General features: G+C 44.9%; 1 protein-coding gene across 1 annotated transcript; it reads left to right on the top strand.

Moving 5' to 3' along the window:
- Positions 1-4,433: 4,433 nt before the first annotated feature.
- LOC124681342 (protein LURP-one-related 11-like) lies at positions 4,434-5,194 on the top strand. Its single transcript, XM_047216274.1, has one exon. It carries the CDS (start codon positions 4,436-4,438, stop codon positions 5,192-5,194), a length of 759 nt encoding a protein of 252 aa, XP_047072230.1. The 5' UTR covers positions 4,434-4,435.
- The last annotated feature ends 10,251 nt before the right edge of the window (positions 5,195-15,445 follow it).

Below are 15,445 nucleotides of genomic sequence, written 5' to 3'. Positions count from 1 at the left end.
CCACGTCCCTATGTGCTTGTTCAAGGGCTTGAATGGGGTGCTTCAGATGTTCTTTATTATAGATACACTTCCCTGTTTCTGGGTGCAACCTTCCCCCAATCCTGTAGAACCACTCCTTCGACCGTTCGATCCAACCGTGTGTCCCTAATCGGATCCCTTTCTTGACCAGTTCCGCCTCAGCTGCCTGCCACTTAGGCCGGTTAGCCCTGTAGCCACCTGGACCCATAATTTGGTGATATTTCTTCAACACGGCATTTGCCTTATTTGTTGCGGACCTTTTCTTAAATTCTTCTTACTCCATGCTGTACTTCACGAATTCGCCCCAGTGATCTTTTACCATCTCATTGAAGTCCAGAGTCTTATTTTACGATATTCTTACAGTCAACACATGGACAATACATAAAGCCACCATGTTTGTTTGCCTCGGCCACGGCGATAAAATTACTCAGGCCCGAAGTGAACTCGTCAAAGCGTCGGTCAATGTACATCCATTGCCGATTCATCTGCATGATATAATTAAGCTTATCAAAAACCATTACAGAACATCATGCTTAGTGAAACGATGTATATATATACACATGCATTTTATCAATGACAGATGAAAGGATAAAGTTGATAACCTCGATGGAGAAGAAAAAAGACAGTTAAGTGTGGCTTGTTTTGTGTGAACTCAAGTGGCAAAATCTCTTAGGCATTTCATCGAACACCTCTTGTGCATGTGAAGAGAGCAAAGCAACATACACTCCTCTTGTGATAAGAAGTGGAAAAATGGCTAAGTGTGGCTCACACTTGGGCAGGGGCAAGTTATATGTAGGCAGATGGGGACTATGTCCCGGTTGGTAAGGCAAACCGGGACCAAAGGATAGGCCTTTGGTCCTGGTTGGTAAGGCAAACTGGGACCAAAGGGGTCTGAGGCCTAACACGGCCTGCCACGCCATGTCGCAGCCCCAAAAGACACCAAACGGACCGGGACCAGAGGGTGGGGTCGCTCCGCGCCGAACGAACCGGGACCAACGCCCCCCACTGTTCCCGGCCCGTGTCAAAACCGGGAATGTTGCTCCCAGGGGTGCTGGACAAAAGGTCTGTTCTCTACTAGTGAATGTGTGGTATCATGTGAACTCCTATTATATTGTAAACTCATCTTGTCTTGGGTGTGATGTTATGGTAACATAGCTAGTTACCACTTCACTTTGTTTCTTCATTTATTATCATGCCATGTCACCAAAATGTGTTGGGTTGTGTGATGTTAATACATATGTTACTCCCACTATGAGGTCTTTCACGGTGGGGGTATCTTAGACTAGCCACAATGGAAGTATCATAGCTAGTATCATGTATGCCATGTTGGCAAAAATCTGATGTGGCACAACAATTAATGAGGAGGGAGGTGAAAGTGGTATCATAGGTAGATACGGTATCATAGCATGTAGAAGTAGAAAACTTGATGCCAAATATAGTACATCATGTACACAAATTTTCATTGAGATTCTACAAAATATTAAATATGGTAAAATTATGATACTACCACATTATGCATTATAGAGGTGGTATCATAAATTAGTATCATATGCATGGTACTAGTGCCTGATACTTCCCATTGTGACTAGTCTTAGCGCAGTATCCTAGGTACTTTGCTTATGTGGCACTATATTAAATGATGAAAGAGGGTGGTGTTGTATCTTAGTCAAAATGCATTGCTAGACCAATCACATGCATGCATATACCTAAAATTAAATATAGATACACCCCTTAAGATACAATGCATCGTGGATATTGTCTGTTAACCTATACTACTACATAGAATAGCGCGGTAAGATACACCTCAATGTTAAAGCCCTGATCGATTCAACACATAGTATGGAACTGTAAGTAGTCTTAGAGCAAGTACAATAGGTCCTACTCAGCAAGCTATAAGCTATTGCACATCAGCAAAATCTTCAGTGAAAGAGAGAGAATAGAAGAAAGAGAGACCAGCGGATTTTTCTGCTATAGCCCGGCTACAGCACAATAACCATGACTTTGTAGCCAGCATGCAACCATCTATGGGCTCTAAAGCCGGCGCTCCTCGTGCCCTATCTCTTGCATGCAAGTATTAGAGCAAGTACAATAAGATCTAATCAGTTGGTTATAAGAGATAAACTATTATATATTTTCTTAGTCGGAGGAGAGAGATTACGAAAGAGAACTGAAGTGGGCTCTTATGCAATAACCAGCTCTAGCACGTGCTTCTAGACACTATGTGAGACTAAAAGGTGGGCCATTTGTTGTAAAAGTACTACATTTTTATAGTTTACTATTGTACATGCTAGTTATAAGTTCACTATAGATGATGTGACAAACTATTATAGCCGGCTGCCGGCTACACTATTGTTCTTGCTCTTAGATGGGCCAGATGGCATATGCACATGTAGACATTGAATATTCACTAGTCAAGTTAATAGCCAGCCTAGTATACTAGTGTTTACTATATGTTAGGTTTATGTGACATGGCATGAGTTTGTAGCTATCAGCCGGCTGTATTATTGTCCATGCTATTATAGAGCTAGTTCAAAGATCTACGAAATCACCATAAATATAATAGAGAATAACCCACCTTAAAGACATCATCCTCGGGCTTGAGATTTTCCTCGCGAATAAAGAGTACAACTATCTTCACTAACCATTCAAGCAAAGTTTGATTCTCAAAGCCTCCACTGATCAATTCAGACTGGTGGCTCAACAAAAGGTATCATCTCCGAGTGAAAGGGAAAACCTAGTCCGTCGCTGCGGGCCGGTTCGGCGGCGTCATTGCCCTTTGAGGCAACATTACATTTGAGTTATCCACCTTGCCGTTGATTTGGCGTTGGACGACGGATTCTCAGTACTCGTCTAGCTTCTGCTACAACGCACTCTTCCAGCGGGTCATCGTATCAGGCTCCTGGAGACAGAACTGGAAATCTTGGGCGCCACCCAGGGTGAAGTTCTTCATTTGGTTGGCCTGCCTTGACAGGTGTTGGACGAGCGAGCGTCTTGCGCGGCAAGGGCTGCCTCACGCGGCACGATGCCCGCTCTGTGACCAATCCGTTGAGACGATTCTCACTGGATGTTCCTTCTCCAGGACCATCTGGTACGAGGTTCTCTCGTGGATCCGATCCACCAGGGGCCTCGGACGGTTGAGGGTGACTTCGCGGAGTGGTGGTCGCTGGTAGTGCGGACTGTCCCTCGCCAGATGCGCAAGGGTACTTCGTCGCGCATCATGCTTACAGCGTGGTGAATTTGGAAGCACATTATTGCTGCAGTTTTCCCTCCGTTGCCTCCATGCTTGACGATATCAAGGCTGAGGCACGTCAATGTGTGAACGCAGGTGTCCGGGGTCTTCAGCAACTTCTTCCCTAGATTAGATTTTTTGGGTTGAGTTGTACGGAGTAGGATGATCCTTCCTTGAATTTGTACATATAACTTTCTTTTTTATCAGTACATCGAAACGCGAAAAAAGTTACTCGTATCCATCTTTCCCTCCGCCACAGTCTACCGGGATCTATGAAATCCGGAAAATATCTCTAGCGCATTGTACGCTAGCGACAGGCATGCACCCGTATTTCAGAATTGACGTGTAGCAGATCTAAATGATTATGACCAAGAGAAATTACAGGGAGATGAGAAACATCAAAAATGTGTTGCTGGCTTTTTATCAGCTATGATTATTTGTATGTATATCACCTGTCAATTAGCCGCAGGTGGCGGTGTTTAAAACCTCCCTCTAGCTACTTTGCATTTGAAGTGATTCGCTAAAAGCTGTAATTCCTTCTTCTTTCTTGTATAGATTGAACATATGGGGCTTGCTTACAAGACTGCTACTGACCTATGAAAACAGCTGAATCCACTATTCTATATGATAGACAGTCTATCTTTCCCTGATGATTTGATTCAATAAGCTAATAAAGCATACTTCTGATGCTCTTTTGATTGAATTCTAAGAGAATTCAATCCCTAATTGGGCGTACCTTCGTTGACCTGTCGCTAGCGTACGGGTGCATGCCTGTCGCTAGCGTACGGGGACAAGGCACCAACAGGCTAGTAGTGCTTGTCGGCAAAGCATCAAAATACAGTCGCTGTGTCAGCCTGGCTTGGCGTGCATCACTGACAAACGTACAAATACTAATCATAAGCAGCACAGTACATCAGTACAAAATTAGTCGTCTCCTGAGCATGAACTACAAGCAGTATACATATATACTACAGAGTAGCTAGCACACAGTAGCACCTATGAATGCCAACTTGATAAGCATCACAATTTAAACCAAATGCGGCAACTGCAATGGAGTATTATTATGACACATATAGTACTAGTAGTAGCTTTCACCACACGTTTAAGTTAATATAATCTCTCTCTGTCTCCCTCTCTTTATATAAACACATTCTGACCATCTCATAATCACGGAAACCCTATCAAACTATGCAGTCGCAGTCTGCAACCAAGATGGGAGCTGCGAGATGGTGCCTTGGTCTTGGTGCCGAACTCTGGACGCCCAAGGTGAAGGTACACTCCTCGGCTCCGCCGCGGCAGCTACAAGACACGTCGTCGTCCTCCGGTGCTACTCCAGCTGAGCCAGCAGGCGAAGGTGACAGCGGAGAAGTGGGAGCAGGGCACACGAGCGAGCAGCGTGAGGTGTTCACCATCTGGATGAAGTCGCTGGTGCTCAACGGCAGTGGCTGCACGGTGTTCGACTCCGACGGCCGCATCGTCTACCGGGTCGACAACTATGGCTCCCGCCACTCCATCGACGTCTGCCTCATGGACATCACGGGGAGCGTGGTCCTCCAGGTGCTCAAGAGATTCGGGAGGTGGGATGGGTACAGGCTCGGCAACTGGAAATCAAAAGAGCCCGACGCGCCGCGGGGGCGGCCGTGGTTCACGGTGGTGAGCAAGAAGTGGGGCGGCGGACCGAGCTGCGAGTTCAGGAGCGACCGCGGCCGCGGCCGCGCCGTGCGGTACAAGATGGACGGAGGAAGGCGGCGGCAGCAGGCGGCGCGGGCCTCGTGGATCGTGGACGACGCCACTGGGGTGGTCGTGGCGGAGGTGAAGAGGAAGCTCACGGCGACGGGGTTATCCCTCGGCGAGGACGTCCTCACGCTGGTTGTGGAGCCCAACGTCGACCACTCGCTCATCATGGGGCTCCTTGTTGTGCACGGCCTCATCAACCACTCCATGTAATTAACCTGGCATTTGATGTTCTTTTTTGGCAACTGCAAATTGATGTTGAGTACATGTATCCGCAAGACACCACTCTTCTGTTTGCTATATGGCCCTGTGAAGTTGTGGTCATAATTCATGAATCCATCATCCCAAAAAAACCAAACTTACAATCATAGCTTCTGAAAAAGTTTTTTTCTAAGATAGAGGTAAAAATATCCCAACTTATATGGAGCAAACGAGTTTGGATTTTAGTCCCGCAGAGCCAATCAGCCAACACATTGGGAGTTGTCACATCTTCAAGTTTACGCGCGGTAGGTATCAACTCCTGTTTTTTGGCAAAGTTGTCAAGGCTCACACTAAAATTTTGGAAAACCAGAAGAAAAAAAGAAACAACAAGGCGCGCGCACACACACACTCATCACATGACCATGCCCACTCGAACACCACCACAACAGGGCATAACCCACTCTCGTCCACAACGAGATGAACACCACAAATGAATGCCAAATGCAAACCAACTATGACCGTCACCATCAAACTAACCGGTTGTCCCACCACCACCGAAGAGAAGAAGCCATGGTTGTTGCATTTTGTGGGAGGAGAAGACACCGCTCTCGCGAGGTAAAAGGCATGCACTCCAAAAGTAGAAGGCAATGTTATTTGGCCGCCTACCGTAGCTTTTAGGAAATCTAGCTATGTTTAACCTATTTTTTCTCTCCACGGCCTCTACGAGTGAAACAACACGCTAAATGGAGCAGTATGAGTGTAGCACAGCTGAAAGTACATGGATCCTCTATACGTGGTTTTGGTAATTAATGATAATTCATATGGACTAGTATATTCATTGAGTTTTATATATATGAAGGAATCGTTCATAGAGAATGCTTGAAAACCATGTGTTGAATTCAGTGGTGGATGCCATGAAGATAAAGATGTATGTTGAGTATTGACATCAAGCTTATCGATTTGAAGAGGTAAATTCAATATGATAATAAGAAGAATAAATGAAGATGGATGTCTTATGTGGAACTCAAATAATCCATGCTCTAGCTTATGTTATAAGCCATGGAGGGCCAAGATATCAAGAGGTAGATTTCAAGAGAAGATTCAAGATATGACTCTAAGTCGGTGTCATAATAGACTCATGAGTTGAGCTATGGTTGACCCGGACTTAGAGCATGCAATCAAACGGAGATTTCATTTTGAACCTCAAGGTTGTGATAGAGCATGAGAATATACATGGTTGACCTAGGCAAAGAGTAAAGATTGGATTCAACAACACATGAAGCATAAAAAATGTAGTGCATGGGATCAAGTGATCTCGTGGTATGGTAAGATTTGTAAACTATGTTTTGTGAACTAACCTATTTTCTATGTGTCTTTGTGTTATCTATGCGGGTTAGGTATATATACATGGGCATGCATCAGAAGGGAATTCCTACAGAGCCCATGAGAGTATGTCACAAAGTGTTGATGCTCATTAAGGTTGAGAAGCACAAGTTCAATATGAGCATCTCAAGAAAATCATATAATTGAAGTTCGTCGTCATTTGGGGATAATAGGAATGTGAAGATGTGTTTAGTTGAAGTTATATCATAGTGGTGTATGGGGGAGAAAATTGTAAGTTTTCACCAAGCAACAATGATCAAGTGAAGCATTCTGACTTAAAGGAAACATAACTCATTGCCATCAAGATTAAGCGACCGAAGTGCGCAAGCCAAAGGTATAGCCTTGCTAGGTTTTCATTTTACCATTCTCAAGGTTTTGTTGGGAGATCGGGTTATAGGATATATAGACACACTATCAAGAGGGGATTTCACTTGAGTAACTTGGTCACATCGTTTTAGGGAGCTCAATCTTTTCCATACTTCGCTTCTCCATATTCCGTTGCATTTTGGTGTTTCTCTGTGTGAGGTTCTTGAGCTTGTTGCTACCTTTCGAGTTTGGAAGTTTACCAATTGTTCGTTTTGAGAGATTTCACACCTCCCCATTCTTGGTATTTTCTATCTTGGTAATTCTGGATGTTTCTATGCATGAAGAGGTAGGTCTTGTTATCTTCAAACAAGCCCAAGTTCATCGAAATCGAAATCCGGTTGCAAAGATATTGTTTTTTTTGTACGAGTGTTTTCATTTCCTATACCATTCGGTGTAAGGGTATATTGCCCCTATGTGTGATTTTGGTAATTAATGACAACCCCTATGGAATAATGTTTTCATTAAGTTTATATGAAGGAATATTCCATAGGTACTACTTGTACTCCATGTGTTGGATTCAAGTATGGATGCCATGAAGATAAAGGTATACCTTGTGTATTGGCATCAAGATCATCGGTATGAAGATATATATGTGATATGATCAAGAAGAAGAAATGAAGATGGAGTTCTTATGTGGAACTCAATATTAGCCATGCTCTATCTTATGTAAGTATGAGAAGATACAAGGTTGAGTTGGGCAAGTTCAAGATAAGCATCTTGAGTGGATCATATGCTTGAAGCTTGCCGTCCATTTGGCGATAATGGACATGTGAAGATGTGCATCAATGGTGCTTTCTCATCATAGTGTATGGGGGAGCATTTGTGAGTCTTCACGAAGCAACGATGATCAAGTAAGGCATTCCGGCTTGAGTGAAGCTTGAAGAGCTATCATCAAGATCAATCGGGATGCGCAAGGCAAAGGTATGACCTTGATAGTTTTTCCTTTTACCGGTCTCAAGGTGGTTGATGGGAGACCGGACTATAGGATAGATAGCCGCACTATTAAGAGGGGCTTTCGGTTGGGTAACTTGATCACATCGTCTTAGGGAGCTCAAACCTTTGCATACTTTGCATATCCTTATTGCTTCTTGGTGTTTCTATGTGAAAGGTTCTTGAGCTTGTTGCTAGCTTTACAACAAGCCCAAGTTCATCGAAACGGAGTTCGCATGCATCTTCTATTGCGTTTTCGAGGTTGGGTGATTTTACCGGTTATTCATGATATAAGGTTCTACCTTTTATATTCATGATAAAATCCCCTCCTACAGATTCTTGAGTTTGCACTTTCTATTGAATAGCATTTGTTGTTATCTTCCAAACAAAATTGATTTCATTCGAATCGGAGTTCGGGAGTGATGCGTGCAATTAACACACACGTTCGTTGGGAACCCCAAGAGGAAGGTATGATGCACACAGTAGCAAGTTTTCCCTCAGAAAGAAACCAAGGTTTATCGAACCAGGAGGAGCCAAGAAGCACGTTGAAGGTTGTTGGTGGCGGGATGTAGTGCGGCGAAACACCAGGGATTCCGGCGCCAACGTGGAACCTGCACAACACAACCAAAGTACTTTGCCCCAACGAAACAGTGAGGTTGTCAATCTCACCGGCTTGCTTGTAACAAAGGATTAGATGTATAGTGTGGATGATGATTGTTTGCAGAAAACGAGTAGAACAAGTATTGCGAGTAGATTGTATTTAATGTAAAAGAATGGACCGGGGTCCACAGTTCACTAGAGGTGTCTCTCCCATAAGATAAATAGCATGTTGGGTGAACAAATTACAGTCGGGCAATTGAAAAATAGAGAGGGCATGACAATGCACATACATGATATGATAAGTATTGTGAGATTTAATTGGGCATTACGACAAAGTACATAGACCGCTATCCGAGCATGCATCTATGCCTAAAAAGTCCACCTTCGAGGTTATCATCCGAACCCCTTCCGGTATTAAGTTGCAAACAACGAGACAATTGCATTAAGTATGGTGCGTAATGTAATCAATAACTACATCCTCGGACATAGCATCAATGTTTTATCCCTAGTGGCAACAGCACATCCACAACCTTAGAACTTTACATCATCGTCCCAGATTTAATGGAGGCATGAACCCACTATCGAGCATAAATACTCCCTCTTGGAGTTAAGAGCAAAAACTTGGCCGAGCCTCTACTAATAACGGAGAGCATGCAAGATCATAAACAACACATAGGTAATAGATTGATAATCACCATAACATAGTATTCTCTATCCATCGGATCCCGACAAACACAACATATAGAATTACAGATAGATGATCTTGATCATGTTAGGCAGCTCACAAGATCCAACAATGAAGCACATAAGGAGAAGACGACCATCTAGCTACTGCTATGGACCCATAGTCCAGGGGTGAACTACTCACTCATCACTCCGGAGGCGATCATGGCGGTGAAGAGTCCTCCGGGAGATGATTCCCCTCTCCGGCGGGGTGCCGGAGGCGATCTCCTGAATCCCCCGAGATGGGATTGGCGGCGGCGGCGTCTCGGTAAGGTTTTCCGTATCGTGGCTCTCGGTACCGGGGGTTTCGCGACGGAGGCTTTAAGTAGGCGAAAGGGTAGGTCGGGAGGCGACGCGAGGGCCCACACAACAGGGCCGCGCGGCCGGGAGGTGGGCCGCGCCGCCCGGCGTGTCGCCGCCTCGTCGCCTCACTTCGTTTCCCTTTCGGTCTTCCGGAAGCCTCGTGGCAAAATAGGACCCCGGGCGTTGATTTCGTCCAATTCCGAGAATATTTCCTTTGTAGGATTTCTGAAACCAAAAACAGTAGAAAACAAGAATCGGCTCTTCGGCATCTCGTTAATAGGTTAGTGCCGGAAAATGCATAAATACGACATATAATGTGTATAAAACATGTAGATATCATCAATAATGTGGCATGGAACATAAGAAATTATCGATACGTCGGAGACGTATCAGGGAGCATTAGTTATTAAAGAAAAGGAGAAAGCAAAAATAAAAAGGAAAAAGGGAGAGAAGGGGCCGGCCGTCCAACTGGCCTGACCGGCCCAGCCGGCGGCCTTCCCGGTCCGCGCCAGGTCGGGCGCTGACACCGACCGGGCTGCCTACTGTGGCGCTCTGGCTCATGTCCGGTTGCTGGCCCGGTCCTTGACCGGCCTGCCCGACACAGGCCCCGGCCTGACCGGCCACCTCCCTTCTGGGCCGCCTCCCCCGCGCGGCCTGCCCTCCGCGCCGCCAGCGCGCTACTGGGCTGCCTCCCCCGCGCGGCCTGCCCTCCGCGCCGCCCGCGCACTGCTGGGCCGCCAGCTCGCCCCGCGCGGCCCACGGCGCCTCGCATGGCCAGCTCCCCCGCGCGCCCCTTGCGCTATCTGCTGCTCAACGCGCCTGCTGCCCCGCCCGGCTGGTGGGCCGGCCCGACCGGGCTACTGACCGGCCTGGCCGGCTGCTGCTCCGGTTGGCCGGCCTGGCAGGCGGCTGGGCCGATTTTCTGTGCGTTTTTCCTTTGCATTTCACTTAACTTTCCCCCCAACGGTTTTATTTGCTCCCTAGCTATAAATAGCTCTTCTTCCACCTTGAGCAAGTTAGTTCTTCCCATTCTCTCTCCTCCATTGTTGCATTTGAAGAACTTGCTCTCTCTCTTGCTCCCCCGATGATTCTTGCTCATATTTGAGGGATCTAAGAGAGGAGATCTAGATCTACACTTCTGATGAACCACAAGTATAGGGGGTGTATCGTAGTATCTTCGATAAGTAAGAATGTCGATCCCAGCGAGGAGCAGAAGGTGTTGACAGGCAGTTTTGATAAAGGATTCACTGTAAATGCTCACGAGACAAGTATTCGGGGGTTTTGATGTAACGAGATGAATAAAGTACAAGTAAGTAAAATGCGAGAGAAATAATTGCAGCGAGTGGCCCAATCCTTTTTAGCACAAAGGACAAGCCGGTTTGTTTACTTATAATGACCAAACGTTCTCGAGGACACACGGGATTTTAGTCTAGTGCTTTCGCTACATACAGTTGATTAATCTTCATTGTTTTGATAAGTGTTGTGTGGGTGAACCTACGCTAATGTACCGCCCTTCCTAGGACTAATACATACTTGTGATTATACCCCTTGCAAGCACCCGCAACTACAAGAAAGTAATTAAGATAAATCTAACCACAGCCTTAAACTCGAGATCCTGTGATCCCTCCCGCATCGATATACCAACGGGGTTTAGGTTTCGTCACTCCGGCAACCCCGCAATTGGCAAACGAGTACAAGATGCATTCCCCTAGGCCCATAAATGGTGAAGTGTCGTGTAGTCGACGTTCACACGACACCACTAGAAGAATAACACCACAACTTAAATATCATAACATTGAATATTACTCAACCATAATTCACTACTAACATTTAGACTTCACCCGTGTCCTCAAGAACTAAACGAACTACTCACGAGACATCATATGGAACATGATCAGAGGTGATATGATGATGAATAACAATCTGAACATAAACCTTGGTTCAATGGTTTCACTCAATAGCATCAATAACAAGTAGAGATCGATATCGGGAGAGTTTCCCCTATCAAACAATCAAGATCAAACCTAAATTGCTACAGCTGGTGACGATGTCCAGCGGTGGAGATGGCGGTGATGATGGTGGAGATGATGATGATGGTGATGGAGATGATGTCCAGCTCGATGGCGGTGACGATGGCGTCGATTTCCCCCTCCGGAGGGGAATTTCCCCGGCGGATTCCCGCTCGCTCGGAGAGCTCTTTTCTCTCTGGTGTTCTCCGCCCGCGCAGGCGGGCTGTAACCCTTCGTGAGGATTCCTCTCGTGGCTTAGGTCTTCGGGACGAAGGGTTTCGCGAAGAAAAGGAGGCGAAAGAGGCTGAGGGGGCCCCACACCACATGGTGGCGCGGCCAGGCCATGGGCCGCGCCACCCTATGGTGTGGGCCCACCTTGGGTCCATCTGGCTCCCCCTTCTGGCTTCCTTCGTCATCTGGAAAAATAGGATTTTTGGTAAAACTTCCTTCCACAGCTTGATCTTCCGAAATATTGCATCCCGACGGTGCTTTTTCCAGCGAGAATCCCGGCTCCGGTGCTCGATCTCCAAATAATCATGAAACATGCAAAATAGATGAAATAACATAAGTATTGTGTCCCAATATGAAATATATCAATGAATAACAGCAAATTATGATATAAAATAGTGATGCAAATTGGACGTATCAACTCCCCCAAGCTTAGACTTCGCTTGTCCCCAAGCGAAACCGAACTCGATAAACGGGTCCACATGTTTATGGAGTGAAGAGTCGATAAATAAAATACGGACAAGAAGCATCATATTCATTCACACAAGACATTATAGTAAACAACTTCCTCATATAACTCAACTTGAAACAAGTATAAGGTAATCACAAATAAAGGTGCATAAGAAATCATAATTGGTGATGGCAAACTTTGTTCTTGGTCGAGAACAGTTAACAGATTATACTTATCTATTGAGCAGCGCTCTCATAATAAAGCTTATGGTAAACTTGCATACTCAATCATATTAATCATTGATGACTTTCAAAGCTATATTCATTCAGGTAAAACTTGTACTAAACAAGAAAGAGTAAAGACATGATGAAGCAAATCACAATATAATAGTTTTATCACAACAACTCGAATGCTTGCTTGAGATGGAGGGAAATAGGTTTACTGACTCAACATAAAGTAAAAGATAGGCCCTTCGCAGAGGGAAGCAGGGATTAAATCATGTGCTAAAGCTTTTTCAGTTTTGAAATCATATAAAGAGAATAAAAGTAAAGTTTTGAGAGGTGTTTGTCGTTGTCAACGACTGGTGATGTCTACGGGAGCTTCTATTCTTGTAGACAGTGTTGGGCCTCCAAGAGCAGAGGTTTGTAGAACAGCAGCAAGTTTCCCTTAAGTGGATTACCCCTTCGCAGAGGGAAGCAGGGATTAAATCATGTGCTAAAGCTTTTTCAGTTTTGAAATCATATAAAGAGAATAAAAGTAAAGTTTTGAGAGGTGTTTGTCGTTGTCAACGACTGGTGATGTCTACGGGAGCTTCTATTCTTGTAGACAGTGTTGGGCCTCCAAGAGCAGAGGTTTGTAGAACAGCAGCAAGTTTCCCTTAAGTGGATTACCCAAGGTTTATCGAACTCAGGGAGGAAGAGGTCAAAGATATCCCTCTCATGCAACCCCGCAACCACAAAGCAAGAAGTCTCTTGTGTCCCCAACACACCTAATAGGTGCACTAGTTCGGCGAAGAGATAGTGAAATACGGGTGGTATGAATAAGTAGTAGCAACGGCACCGGAAAAGTGCTTTGCCCAGAACGATAAACAAGCGAGTAGTAACACGAGCAGTAGTAACGCAGATAAAACAAGTAAACAAACAGCGATAGCGATATTTAGGAACAAGGCCTAGGGATTAGACTTTCACTAGTGGACACTCTCAACATTGATCACATAACAGAATAGATAAATGCATACTCTACACTCTTGTTGGATGATGAACACATTGCGTAGGATTACACGAACCCTCAATGCCGGAGTTAACAAGCTCCACAATAATGCTCATATTTTAGTAACCTTTAGTGTAAGATAGATCAAAAGACTAAACCAAGTACTAACATAGCATGCACACTTGTCACCTTCATGCATATGTAGTAGGAATAGATCACATCAATATTATCATAGCAATAGTTAACTTCGCAATCTACAAGAGATCATGATCATAGCATAAACCAAGTACTAACACGGTGCACACACTCGTCACCTTTGCACACGTGCAGGAGGAATAAAACTACTTTAATAACATTGCTAGAGTAGCACATAGATAAATTGTGATACAAACACATTGCAATCATAAAGAGATATAAATAAGCACCTCACTATGCCATTCAACAGTGAATAAGTATTCTGTGAAATATAGCCTAAGAGACCCACACGGTGCACACACTCGTCACCTTTACACACGTGGGACAAGGAGTCTCCCGGAGATCACATAGGTAAAACTCACTTGACTAGCATAATGACATCTAGATTACAAGCATCATCATATGAATCTCAATCATGTAAGGCAGCTCATGAGATTATTGTATTGAAGCACATAGGAGAGAGATGAACCACATAGCTACCGGTACAGCCCCGAGCCTCGATGGAGAACTACTCCTCCTCATGGGAGCAGCGGCGGTGATGAAGATGGCGGTGGAGATGGCAGCGGTGTCGATGGAGAAGCCTTCCAGGGGCACTTCCCCGCTCCGGCAGGGTGCCGGAACAGAGACTCCTGTCCCCCAGATCTTGGCTTCGCGATGGCGGCGGCTCTGGAAGGTTTTCCGTATCGTGGTTTTTCGCGTCAGGGGTTTCGCGACGGAGGCTTTATATAGGCGAAGAGGCGGCGCAGGAGGGTCGAAGGGGTGGCCACACCATAGGCTGGCGCGGCCAGGGCCCAGGCCGCGCCACCCTATCATCTGGGGGCCCAGTGCCCCCTCCGGTCCTTCCCGGGTGTTCTGGATGCTTCCGGTGAAAATAGGAACCTGGGTCTTCGTTTCGTCCAATTCCGAGAATATTTCGTTACTAGGATTTACGAAACCAAAAACAGCGAGAAAACGAGGAACTGGCACTTCGGCATCTTGTTAATAGGTTAGTTCCGGAAAATGCACGAATATGACATAAAGTGTGCATAAAACATGTAGGTATCATCAATAATATGGCATAGAACATAAGAAATTATCGATACGTCGGAGACGTATCAAGCATCCCCAAGCTTAGTTACGCTCGTCCCGAGCAGGTAAAACGATAACAAAGATAATTTCTGAAGTGATATGCCATCATAACCTTGATCATATTGTAAACATATGTAATGAATGCAGCGATCAAAACAATGGTAATGACATGAGTAAACAACTGAATCATAAAGCAATGACTTTTCATGAATAGTACTTCAAGACAAGTATCAATAAGTCTTGCATAAGAGTTAACTCATAAAGCAATAATTTAAAGTAAAGATATTGAAGCAACACAATGGAAGATAAAGTTTCAGCAATTGCTTTCAACTTGTAACATGTATATCTCAATGATAGTTTGTCAACATAGAGTAATATAACAAGTACAATATGCAAGTATGTAGGAATCAATGCACAGTTCACACAAGTGTTTGCTTCTTGAGGTGGAGAGAGATAGGTGGACTGACTCAACATAAAAAGTAAAAGAAAGGTCCTTCAAAGAGGAAAAGCATCGATTGCTATATTTGTGCTAGAGCTTTGGTTTTTGAAAACATAAAGAGAGCATAAAAGTAAAGTTTTGAGAGGTGTTTGTTGTTGTCAACGAATGGTAGTGGGCACTCTAACTACCTCATCAACCAAACTTTCAAGAGCGGCTCCCATGAAGGATGTTATCTCTACCGACAGAAGGTAGATCATCCCTCTTCTCTTTTGTTTACACATGTATTTTAGTTTAGTTTTTCTTTATTTATGGATGACACTCCTCCCAACCTTTTGCTTACACAAGCCATGGCTAACCGA

This window comes from Lolium rigidum, unplaced genomic scaffold (assembly GCF_022539505.1).
Source record: "Lolium rigidum isolate FL_2022 unplaced genomic scaffold, APGP_CSIRO_Lrig_0.1 contig_39879_1, whole genome shotgun sequence".
Classification (NCBI taxonomy): domain Eukaryota; kingdom Viridiplantae; phylum Streptophyta; class Magnoliopsida; order Poales; family Poaceae; genus Lolium; species Lolium rigidum.
This window is presented reverse-complemented; position numbering and strand designations above follow the sequence as displayed.

Bases quoted from the DNA above. Each gene is read 5' to 3' on its own strand.
- LOC124681342 (XM_047216274.1), top strand. From the start codon at position 4,436: ATGCAGTCGCAGTCTGCAACCAAGATGGGAGCTGCGAGATGGTGCCTT.